General features: G+C 41.9%; 1 protein-coding gene across 1 annotated transcript; it reads right to left on the reverse strand.

Moving 5' to 3' along the window:
• Positions 1 to 1,020: 1,020 nt before the first annotated feature.
• Positions 1,021 to 10,508, reverse strand: LOC102210813 (FYVE, RhoGEF and PH domain-containing protein 4-like). Its single transcript, XM_005733080.1, has 16 exons — positions 10,154 to 10,508; positions 7,525 to 7,665; positions 6,833 to 7,397; positions 6,250 to 6,727; positions 5,897 to 6,042; positions 5,510 to 5,666; positions 5,291 to 5,429; positions 5,049 to 5,107; positions 4,807 to 4,950; positions 3,553 to 3,725; positions 3,399 to 3,429; positions 3,209 to 3,292; positions 2,943 to 3,068; positions 2,709 to 2,852; positions 2,457 to 2,597; positions 1,021 to 1,488 (listed from the first exon to the last, which is right to left on the reverse strand). The coding sequence occupies exons 1-16, from the start codon at positions 10,272 to 10,274 to the stop codon at positions 1,189 to 1,191; spliced, it is 2,949 nt and encodes a 982-aa protein (XP_005733137.1). The 5' UTR covers positions 10,275 to 10,508; the 3' UTR covers positions 1,021 to 1,188.
• Positions 10,509 to 11,224: the final 716 nt, after the last annotated feature.

The following is an 11,224-nucleotide window of genomic DNA, read 5'->3' on the forward strand; positions in this document are numbered from 1 at the left end:
AACGCAAGGGCTACACCAAGGCCCCTTATAAGTTGAGCAAGGATCCTTCAAGTACATCCTAGTCCTAGAGCCGAACCATTTAGCTGGAAATGAGAATATAGGTTCACTTTATTTAAAACACTAATGCATTTTTTATAATTATACATTTGTTTGTTCAGGCTTTTTTTTTTTAGAGTTCCTTTGTCTTCAAAAGCTCACTGCTAAAATAGCACGAGTTAGCTCTTTTAGCAGATAGGACCACGGCACCAGCTAGCAGCAAAGTTTGTAGAGCTGTTTTGTAAGCTGCACACTGGATTGATCAGTTTTTGGTTAAAACAACTGTTGCTCGTAGATAAAAGCTGGCTTAAATGTGAGGTTCTACTGCACAACCAACATGTATAAAGAACATCGGAGCTCTGGTGGCAATTTTATCAAAAGTAAAGCTTTTCCTGTCACAATTGTTCATGTAAAAGTGAAAAACTATCCTAATGGAGCTTCAAATCTGCTTTCCTTCTTGTGGGATGTTTTCAGGTTTAGCCTGCACGTTTCCACAAGTCAGGTACAACTGCCATCAAACACTACAGCCAATGTGTGAGGAAGTTTCTTTATTGTCATCACATGACCGCTTCATGGACATGCAGTCAGACAGGAACATTTGTATTCATCATCTCAGTGACTGAAACACACTGTACAGTAAATGAACCTGGTGCTTTTGGTTTCTATGTGCTGCAGACATGACAGGATGTAAACATTCCTTTTCCAGTTCTTTTCGTGTTTTTGTTGCTTAGCTGTAAACTGTTGAGTGTAAATATCCACTTACTGTAATAATATGTGAAGAAATGGGATCAGCTGAATGTGTTTTATAAGGCGATCGTGATCCCGCAGAGCCTCTGTGTGTCACTGGAACTCTTTGCAATCGTGTGTTCTACTGTCTGCTGTAAGAAAATAACCTTGAGCACATTTTCTCTCCACTTGGCACCTTAGCACTTGTACAGAGCTAAAGCAAATGCAGTCGTAGTTGAAGGGATAGTCTCACTCACGTTAAAACGCCTTCACTTTATTTATTTTACTGTAAACCATTTCTGAAATAAAGTGCACAACACTTTTAAAGACAGTTTTCAGAGTACTGTAACCTTTGTATTCATGAACTTTCATTTTACAACAATGGACATTTGTTCTGCTGTTGCATACGTGACACACTACAAACATTCAAGAGCGATGTTCCTTGTTGCCACTGACTACAAAGTTCTCACCACTGAGACTCCCATTAATGCCAGACCTGATTCCTCTGCTGTTGTCACAAACAGCCAGTGAGCATGCTGTACGCCATCCTGTCACAGCAACTTTCAGAGCACTCAGCCAGCTGCGTTTGATGTCCCGAGAATCGCAGGTGAAAGTGTGGCTGGTTTTGGACTGGGTCAGACGGAAGCAGGACTGACCCTGAAACGCCTGGGGGAAAGCCTCTACGCTGCAGCCCAGTAGAGGTATAGTGAAGAGGGGCTTTAAATCCTGGAAATGTAGGGACACAAACAATGATTCAAAAAGGGTTTGTTTTAAATGACAAGACCCATAGCAGGGCTGCAATAAAAGACTGGAGGCTGAACCCTTTTATAACATGACACCATCCTTCACCTGTGGGAGGGGCAGCACACCAACCAGCAATACATTCGTTAAGAACAGAAAGAAAACCATGTGCACCAGGAGACCAAATGACTTGTGGAGGGATGTATTCAAAAGCATGTTTGGCATAGGTAGGCTCTCTTTGCCTTCACTGGTTTAATAATAACAGAAGACTCCAGTCAGACACGAAGGACGTTTGTCATCAAAGGATTCTGTTGTACAGTAAGGAGTGTTTGACCAATTATCCAAACACTAGTGGTGGCCAGTCATACCCCTCAACCCCCTAGTGCAGGGGCGGGGGAACTCCAGGCCCCGAGGGCCGGTGTCCTGCAGGTTTTATATGTGTCCTTGATCCAACACAGCTGATTTAAATGGCCAAATTACCTCCTCAACATGTCTTGAAGTTCTCCAGAGGCCTGGTGATGAACTAATCATTTGATTCAGATGTGTTGACCCAGGGTAAAATCTAAAACCTGCAGAACACTGGCCCTGAAGGCATGGAGATCCTCACCCCTGCCCAAGTAGATGCACCTATGGTATCAATTTAAAAGTCCTACATTACTTCATTCTCGAGTTATCACTTTCGCAAACTTTGTGTCCGTGTCGCCCACCTGCCCGGCAGGGTGACCGCAACACCCCATCAGTCTTTTACAGCTGAGGGGCAAACACTGCTTGTACCATACCATCTTTACAGTCCCAGCTGCATTTCAAGTCTGTCTTCATTTGACTGTATAAAGTATTTGCTGTGTTGCAACATAATATCCTGGTGTCCCAAAGAAACACAGTTTTACCCTTATACGTAAAAGCAAAATCCCTTCAAAATTATTATTATTCCTGACTTTTTCAGAGCACTTTACCTGTGGAACGGAGTACAGGTAAAGAACCGGAGGCTCAGCCCTGGTGAGCACAGACCACACTCGCTGCCAGGTCTGGGGGTTGTCCCCATACTGCAGGAAACCACTCATTACACTGTCAGTAGGCCCTGGAGATGCTTTGGACTGTGGGAAAAAAACAAAACAAAAAAAAAACCAATGATCAAAATTTGTTAGGTGGCCTTTTTGATCTAAAACAACCCATAAAGTTTAAATAGTTGAAACGACAAGGCTCACATCCAGCATTCTTCTCTTTTTTCCATCCAAGCCCTCCCCTCTCGGGCCAGTCAGGATGGCGTAACAAGCTTTACACACTTTGTTCAGCTTGTAACAGTCATACTCTAAAGCCACTTTGTAGTCTGAACACTTCCAACACACCACCTGTAGAAACAGAAACCATCATGTGTGAGCTGTTCTCAGATAAAGTTCAGTTTTGTGTGATACAAAGCTGCAGTTTATCATGTCACCCACAAAACCACAGGCACGGCAGTGATGTCTTCTTCTGGTAAGGGCGTTAAAAGGCTCCATGCAGGACATACACAGGATCACCTCATTGTCTCTGATCCAGCGAGGGGCTCGTTTGCCAAGCTCCTCTGTCTGTGGAACACATTTTGTTTTAAAACAGTCTCCAGCCCCCCGGCAACCTTGAATTAAATAAGCTGAGGAGAATGGATGAATAAACATTGAGGAAAGAAAATCCTCCTTTACTCCATATTCCTAGAATTGATACAACTTACTGGTTCTGCTACAGTAAGCTCCCTAGAAGCCAGTCTGAAGGTATCATTTTTCTTCTGAAACACATCAATGGCTTCACGAATCACCTGGGGACAAAACTTGCTTTAGAAGATGAGAAAACTCATTTTTTCCTAATCAACATATCGTTTAATGTCTAGAAAATAGAATTTAATAAATAAAATCTGATTATACCTTTATCCATTCATCCCGATCTTGCTTGGAGCTTGGAAAAACAAAATTGAATGCATTTACAATTAATAAGTGTAACTGTTCAAAATAATCTGAGTAAATAGTTAAAAACATAAACAAAAAAGAAAAACTGATGTGCTTCAATCATGACATCCACCTGGCCTGCAGCTCAAGGATCCTTTCCCTTCCAGATATTTGGAAGGTGTATGGATGATCCTCGTTGGTGGTTTGCTGCACCTGCATCCCATCCATCCCGATCCTGCAGCGCACAGTGAAACGCTGACCGACCAGGCTGAACTTTGGAGAGCAGCACAGCAGGAAGTTGTTAAACTGTAGATAAAAGTTACCAAGCAATCAGTTTATGCAATGAACTAGTGTTAGACTGATGACAGCTGGAGTGAAATAAAGATATCCATTTAAGCAAGCTATGTCTTCATGCATGCTCCATCCAGGTAGGGAAATCCCAAAACGTTCATTCTGTTTATCTGGATGTAACATTTTCACTGGGAGAAATGTTTCGGCACTCATCCAAGTGAGTGAAGAGTGAAAGAGTGTCCACTGTAGGTGTGAATAGACTGCAGAGTCCTGGCCTGACGAGGTGGCTCTTCTGTGCCGTCTGCTTAGCCAGAGGTTGTTTGGTTTCCCTGATGTAGAAATCCTGGCAATCCTCCTGGCACTTAACAGCGTACACTATGTTACTCTGTTTGTGTTGGAGGACCGATTCCTTGGGGTGGAGGGATAACTAAGGGTTTTAGCTTATGGAGCTGTTGTCCTTTTCTCCTCGATCGGCTGGAGCTTTCTTTAGGTGCCCGCTCAGCTTTGACAAATGTCCAACTAGGATAACCACATTTACTCAGGGCCTCCTCATCAGGCCAGGACTCTTCAGACTATTCACACCTACAGGCCAGTGGACGCTCTTTCAATGATGAGGATGTAACATCCTAGACAGGGAGGAATGCTGGTTTAAGCGGGAGTCAAGAAGGCCATTTACGTGAAAATGGAAAGACCATCTCTGAATTGGGGAGGGATCTAAGGGTACATCTGTCACCATCTTACAATGCTGTGATTGCAGCCATTCCCCAACTATCTGAATGGGCCTCATGGCCATTGATCAGTGGTCATGAGAATTTTCATAATCATGACGAAGGAACTGACCTCCCAGCCCATTGTTCCTTCACTGGGCTGGTTTCAGTCATTATGCAAATGTCCTGTTTATAAGATTGAAACCTGCAGTCAGCTGAGACTGAAGACGTCACTTGGATGAGTGACGAAACGTTTCTCCCACCAAAAACGTCCAGATGAACAGAATCAACTTTTTGGGATTAAGCCAGTTATATTACTAACTTTACGACAGAGGTAAGAGAAAAATCAGTCACAGATAGGGTGTGCATGTGTTTCTATATACACCAACCAGGAACAGGTGTCTCTCCATGGCTGATGTGTTCCTGGCAGCAAGCTTGAGCAGACGACCTTCCCTGAGAAACTCGTTGGTTGGATTCACGACTTCCTCCTCTCCAACCATCTCATAGATCTCCAGGAGTCGCTTCAGACCCTCCTGTTAAGGAAATGTTCACAGATAAAATACTGGAACAGTTCAAGACAATATCAGGAAACCTTACAACATAGCTAAACAGTATCAGTAATGTTACATACGGCTTTTTGGATGGCACTGTTAGAGTGTGTGGCTGCCATGGAAATGGTCTGCAAGGATTCTGTTGGAGGAGACAGGAGGCATTACACACAGTAGGCAGGAAAATGGGGGACGGTGATGATGAATGTATAGTAATTAATAAGGCAACACAAAAATTCGACATAAGCATCCATTACTAATGGTGTGACAAGACCATCAATAACAAAATGAACAGGTCAATGGTATAAATACACAGACAACTTGCTCTGTGTAATCTCATAATCCGGGTCGTCTTCAGGCAGTTTCTTCAGGTAATCCTTCAGCAGCATCTCATAACGTGGAACCCTCTGGATTGGCTCCAACATGTGGTGCTGCAGGGTGAGTTTGCAACAGATCCCCTGACTCTAAAACAGACATACAAAACCTTGTGATGAGAGAGGAACATGAATTTGCGATGATGTATACCGTGCAGAATATTTCTTACCTGTATGTCCTGGATGATGTTTCTGAAAGCAGAGGAACGTTCGGTCCAGGTCCTCACCAGCTCCACTGCATGGTCGAAGTTTCTGACGTAGTCAGCGTACATCCTCAGGAAGGGTGCGTGCTGTAGAAGAACCTTACCCAGGCCTGGGCTCTTACACCTACATTTAAGCAGATGAGAGGGCAAATGTAGGGAGCCATTACATGTTGGTTCACATTGGCTTTAAAATGAAACAATAATTTGGACAAGAGTGCAAAAGCATTTAGCTTTATGATAATATGAAGGTTATGAGCTTCTCAGGTTAACTGTATAAATAGCAATAATAACAATAAGGCAGTTTGTATTTGGGTTGCAAGTTTATGACGTGTACCAACTCTCTGAAAGACTCACCAGTGTGTGATGCAGTTCTCCAGGTCAGGCAGCAGAAACTGGCTGTGGAAAGAGTAGATTGAGGAAATGTTCGCAAAGATATTTCTTATCACCTCGGGAGGAAATGAGCCTCGACCTACTTCTTCTGTTAGGCGTGAACAGAAAACCTGAGGTGGGAGGCAGCGAAATGCAACATCACATTTAGTTTCACAGATATTAATCTTCTACACAGCAAGTAAACGTCACTTATGAACAGCAGTGATAACATGATTATTCTACAGGATTAAACAGTTTAAGTTTCATTTCAATAACTCTCCGTTTAAGCATTGTGCACATATTTGTCTTTTAGACGTGCCAACAGCATAAACACTCACCTGGTCTAGCAGGTGGAGGCGGGTCACATAGGCCTTCTCTGTTTGCAGGAGTTCAGTAGCGATGTTAAACAGCTTCTGCTCTGTGCTCTCTTTATTGTTCGCCTCATCTCCTTCCCTCTCTTCTTGCTTCTGTTTCTCCTCCTCATTTTGTTCAGCTCTCTCATTGCGAATCTTCTCATCTTCTGTGGTTGCCACTGTCCACTGGCAGCAAAACTTGGAGCCATACCCTGTAGGTATCTTGCCTTCTTCCATTTTGTCATTTTGCCTCATCCCATTTGCTGCTGGCTGTTTGTTCTCCTGCACAATGCCATTCATTTGTCCTGGGAAATGCTCTATGCCGCTGTGTAACAGATGCTCTTCATTTGTGGTAAGACTGCGTCTATGCTTAGCTGATGCTTTGACGGTGATGGCAGGTATATTAAAATTGGGTGAGTGCAGCAGTTTGAGTGGAGAGCGCTCAGCTTTATCTGAGGGAATCCTAGAGGGGAAAAAATATAAATAAATAAATGTAATCAATTAAAAAAAGACTTACACTTGCTATGCAACACGCACTACAAGAACATATCACAAACTGAACAACTACCTGCTCTCATCCACATACACAATCAGGTCAGGCACACTCAGAGACTTTCCTGCTCTCTTCTCCCGTCTTTCTATTTTCTCGCTTGAGATTCTGTGCAGTCCTAGCAAGGATTTAGAACTCTTGGCAGGGCTGTAGCTTCCCATCTTCCCTTGAACAGGGCTCGAAGCACGTAGTTTTCCCGTGAGAGGTCTATAGTTTCTTGGGGACAGCTTACCGGGGCTGTGGCCTTCTTCTCTCAGAGGGCTACAGCTCTGAATGCCTCTTTTGCCTGGGCTTGGAGATCCTGATAGTGGCCTGCTTGTAAGATTCAGAATCCCCTGAGGATGTCTGGCAGGGTTGATGTGTGGATCCAAAACCCCATTCAGAAAATAACGTCCCCCTTCTTTACTTGGAGAGTCTAAACAATTCTGTGGGCTTACACAGGAAATAGAAACGCCATTGCATCTCTTCTGGTTCTCCTCTGTTCCATTATTTTGCTGGGGTGGCACTTTTCCTGGAGTGAGACTGCAGGCTTGATCTTGTCCTACCCTCGGAGGGCTCTGGAGGTGATCTGGTTGAGGAGGCACTGCAAAGACAGACATTGTGGTTGCTGAGCATCTTTGCAGAACAATGAACAGCTACAGTAACAAATTTGCCATGTGAGGCAACAACATTGCAAGCTGTGTATGCAGTTTGCAGGATTTTAAACTTACCTTGGGGTTTAAAAGGTGATCTCTTCGTTGGGCTTTTCTCATCATCTTTTTCTGTACCAATTTTTGAGATCAGTTCTGGTCCAGAAACTCTGCCATGAGCATGGCCACTGTTGTATGAACCCCTCACACCACTGCTCACATCTGAAAACAAACACTGTTATTAAACCACACATGCTTTCTGCATGTTGTAGTTATTGTAGTCAGTTGGTTACACATTCAGAAAACTAAACATTTAAACATTGTAAAATCATTGAGCCACAATTTAAACTTTTCACTAGTATCAGCTACAACCAACAACCAGGAATCTGCCTCACAGATCCTCCTTTTTGCTTTCGGGGAACAACATAAGACATCTCTAAACTGAAGAGGATGATTCAAGGTCATTTTCCTTTACCAAAATTTCTACTATGGTTGCATTATTAAAAGCTCTGATTTTGTTTTTTTAATCTCGTTAAATGTTTTTATGCATGTTCACTGGACATATTTTTCCTGGTTATTTTAAAGCATTCCTTCTTCAGCTGCTAAAATTTTTATTGATTTATGAAGAAGAGTGCAAGTGTCATTCAAATATTCTTAGCTTTATTTTTTAAGTTTTATAAATCAAGAAAAGTTGTTTTTATTTCTAAGTAAAAATATTCTTTTCATTTTCTGAAAACGTTAGCTGCCGCCGCCAATTCTTAACTAACGTACTTAAAGGTTTTATTTTAAAAAAAAAAAAATTTAAAAAAAAAAAGTGTGCTAGTCCATTTCATGCTTTCTATCAGGTGGTGATTTTCCCACAATGATATTGTTATTAACAATCTTGTTAATATTAAAAAGTCAAGTACCTGAATTCTCTGCAGTGACTGAATAAAGCTCCCTTTTCATGCATGCACACACAGTAAGGATTCTTTTACTTTCCAAATCCTCCACAAGCATTTTTCATTGTTAGTTAAACTGGTCGCAATAGTTACGACCAGTTTAACTACCCCCCCCCCCCAAAAAAAGTCCCATTAAAACAAACAAACAAACCACACAGTATTTATGGCTTCATTGAAATCTGACCTCTAACTGTATTGACTGACATCCTTACCCAACAACAACTACTTGTAATTGTGTAACTTATCGTTTCCTTACCTGCACATTATAGCCAAACCTACGCAGTAATATTAGTTACTTGTTAGAGAGTGTAAAGCTTTCCAACTAACGCCTTGCTGAAGTGTGGTGGATTGATTGGTCACGTGGAGGGGCTAAAGCCGACATTCTCTATGTAATACTTCCTCTTCTTACTTCTGGGTATTTCATCACAGAGTCGAACCTTTGCCAGTTTTATTAGTTACATCAGCGTTTACAAGACAACATGAATCTGAGAGGAACTGCAAAGAAACACACTAACACTTTTTTTTTTTAAAATAAACTATCATAAAGTGAAACTGTGTCTATGAGGTTTTTAAAGGGCACGTAGGTAGATCATTCAACAATACAATTCTTAATAACAAACAACAACTAATTTGGGAAATTTGTTATTTTTTCCTCTACCAGCTGAAAGCTACTGTTAGGTTTTCTTACCTTTAGATAGAGCCAGAGTGGGTTATTCTGCCGTGCGGAGGGCATGGCGCTGAGCATAATTGCATCATACAGTAAAGGCAATGTTTTAAGTTATCTTAAGGAAATCTTTGCCTTTTCTTCCCATTTCTGAACATGCAATAAAAACTACTCTATGCAAAAAGCTGTGTTTTAGAACACAGCTGTTTGCATAGAGTAGTAACCTAAAGAATAATTTGCATTCAGAATATGGATGCCACTCTTGCATGCGACAGTACCATTGACACCAACATACTTCTAAGCACATAATTCTGCCTCAGCGAGGGAACAGTAAGACTTTGTGTGGACGCTTTTGAGTGGAACTGACAAATGGTGGTCTCAAAGCACAAACTGCCAAAGTCCAGGCTGAAGAGATTTCACACCAGTAATCCAACAAGCTACGGTGCCAAATCTGGCTAAAAAAAAATTCAAATACACACACAGAAAACAATCCAAAGGGACTGGGTTTACAAAGCAACCAAAATAGTATTAACTGATGTAATCCGTGCATAACAAGGAGGGTCAATGCCCTTACCCTGCTGCCCTGGTCACCCTCATACAGAGCCAAAACTGCCAGTGTTAGCTGTGCCTTTTTATTTTCAATGCATTTTCTTTGCTCTTAAGCGTTTCGACTTGCAGACAAAATATTAGAAAGCCCTTTAAAGTATAAATATTATATGCACAATTACAGCACCACAAACAATGGCCTCCGGAGGCTAAACATTATAAACTTTATAGCATGCAGTCTATACTGCTGGACTGATAATTTAGAGTTCACTAGTATTAGCTTATAAATTTCTAAAACTGGCAACTACACATAGAAACGGGATAATACAGAATACAATAAGTACTGGTTATGAGTATAATATGAGTTTTATTGTGAATATTAGCTTATATCTACCAGCTTTCACTGCAGTTTACATTTGCCCCTTGAAAGGATAAACTACTAGCATCAACACAAAAGCTAAACTCCCATCTGTTTATTTATTTTTAATTAACACCCAAAGTTGATGCAGTCTAGAAGCCAATAACATCATAAAGCCTCCCAAAGCGGAAAGTATCTCACCTGAGCTTTGACAGTCACCCACAGGACCTTGGACTTTCCGTCTGACCGCCACTCGTCTGAACTCCTCCGTCCCACGGCTGTCCCTCAGAGTCAAACTATTCCTCTTCTTCAGGTCAAACATGGTGACAGAGCAGCCCTGCTTTCAAATTCTACCCACTGAAGCAGACGCTTCACTGAAGTCCACGAGCTCTTAATCAATCGGAGAGCAAACGCGAAATACCAGCAAATACAAGATCCTGCTTCACCTGTTGAATCAGCGTCACTAACGTCACGTACAGCTGCTGATAAATCCCCGCCTCTAATTGAAGTCCACTGGAGGAGGACGCAGACCAATCAGAGAGCGCAGTCACTTTCACCACTGTGGATGGAACCGCGGAACTGAAATGACTGAGCAAGCAGCCAATGACCAAAGCAATATTGCTTTGGTCATTGGCCATCTATATATATAGTTGGTCATCTATATATATCTATAGATGGATCGATAGATGAGGGCTGCATTTCACCCAGTGCTATTGGGGGTGTTGTCAAAATTTATGGAATTATTAATGCAAAAACTGCAAAAAAAAAAGTACAATCATGTTTTAATCGACCTGGACTGGCCTCCCCAGAGCCTGGAAGTAAACATAAGCCATTTGTATTTGAAGCTGTTTATTGACACGCTGCCTTAAACACACACAAAAAATGTTTTTTACAATGAGTCCTGAGGCGAAGACAGGGGGATAAAGTGGCAGTAAGCCCTTCTCCAAATGATGTAACACAAGGTGAGCTCATAAAGTGGCAAATTTATTTTAAGCAGTCATTTGTAGCGATAGCAGTTACAAATGAAAGTGCACTAACAACAAGCCGCCTTCAGCTTTACTGCATGTTGGCCCAGTGAGACCGTGAGATGGGCGAGGCGTTTTGAGGAAGCCAGTGGGTTTAAGACTGATGAAACAGCATTTTAAGATACCACGATGACAGTGCTTATTGATTACAACATATTTGTTTGTAAGTATTACCAATACACCCACGAGAGCATTAGAGCGCCATACATGGTATCTGTAATTTTTGTGTTTAATAATGTCAAAAGAA

The sequence above is a fragment of the Pundamilia nyererei genome, unplaced genomic scaffold (assembly GCF_000239375.1).
Source record: "Pundamilia nyererei isolate P.nyererei 1_Seehausen unplaced genomic scaffold, PunNye1.0 scaffold00050, whole genome shotgun sequence".
Taxonomy (NCBI): Eukaryota; Metazoa; Chordata; class Actinopteri; order Cichliformes; family Cichlidae; genus Pundamilia; species Pundamilia nyererei.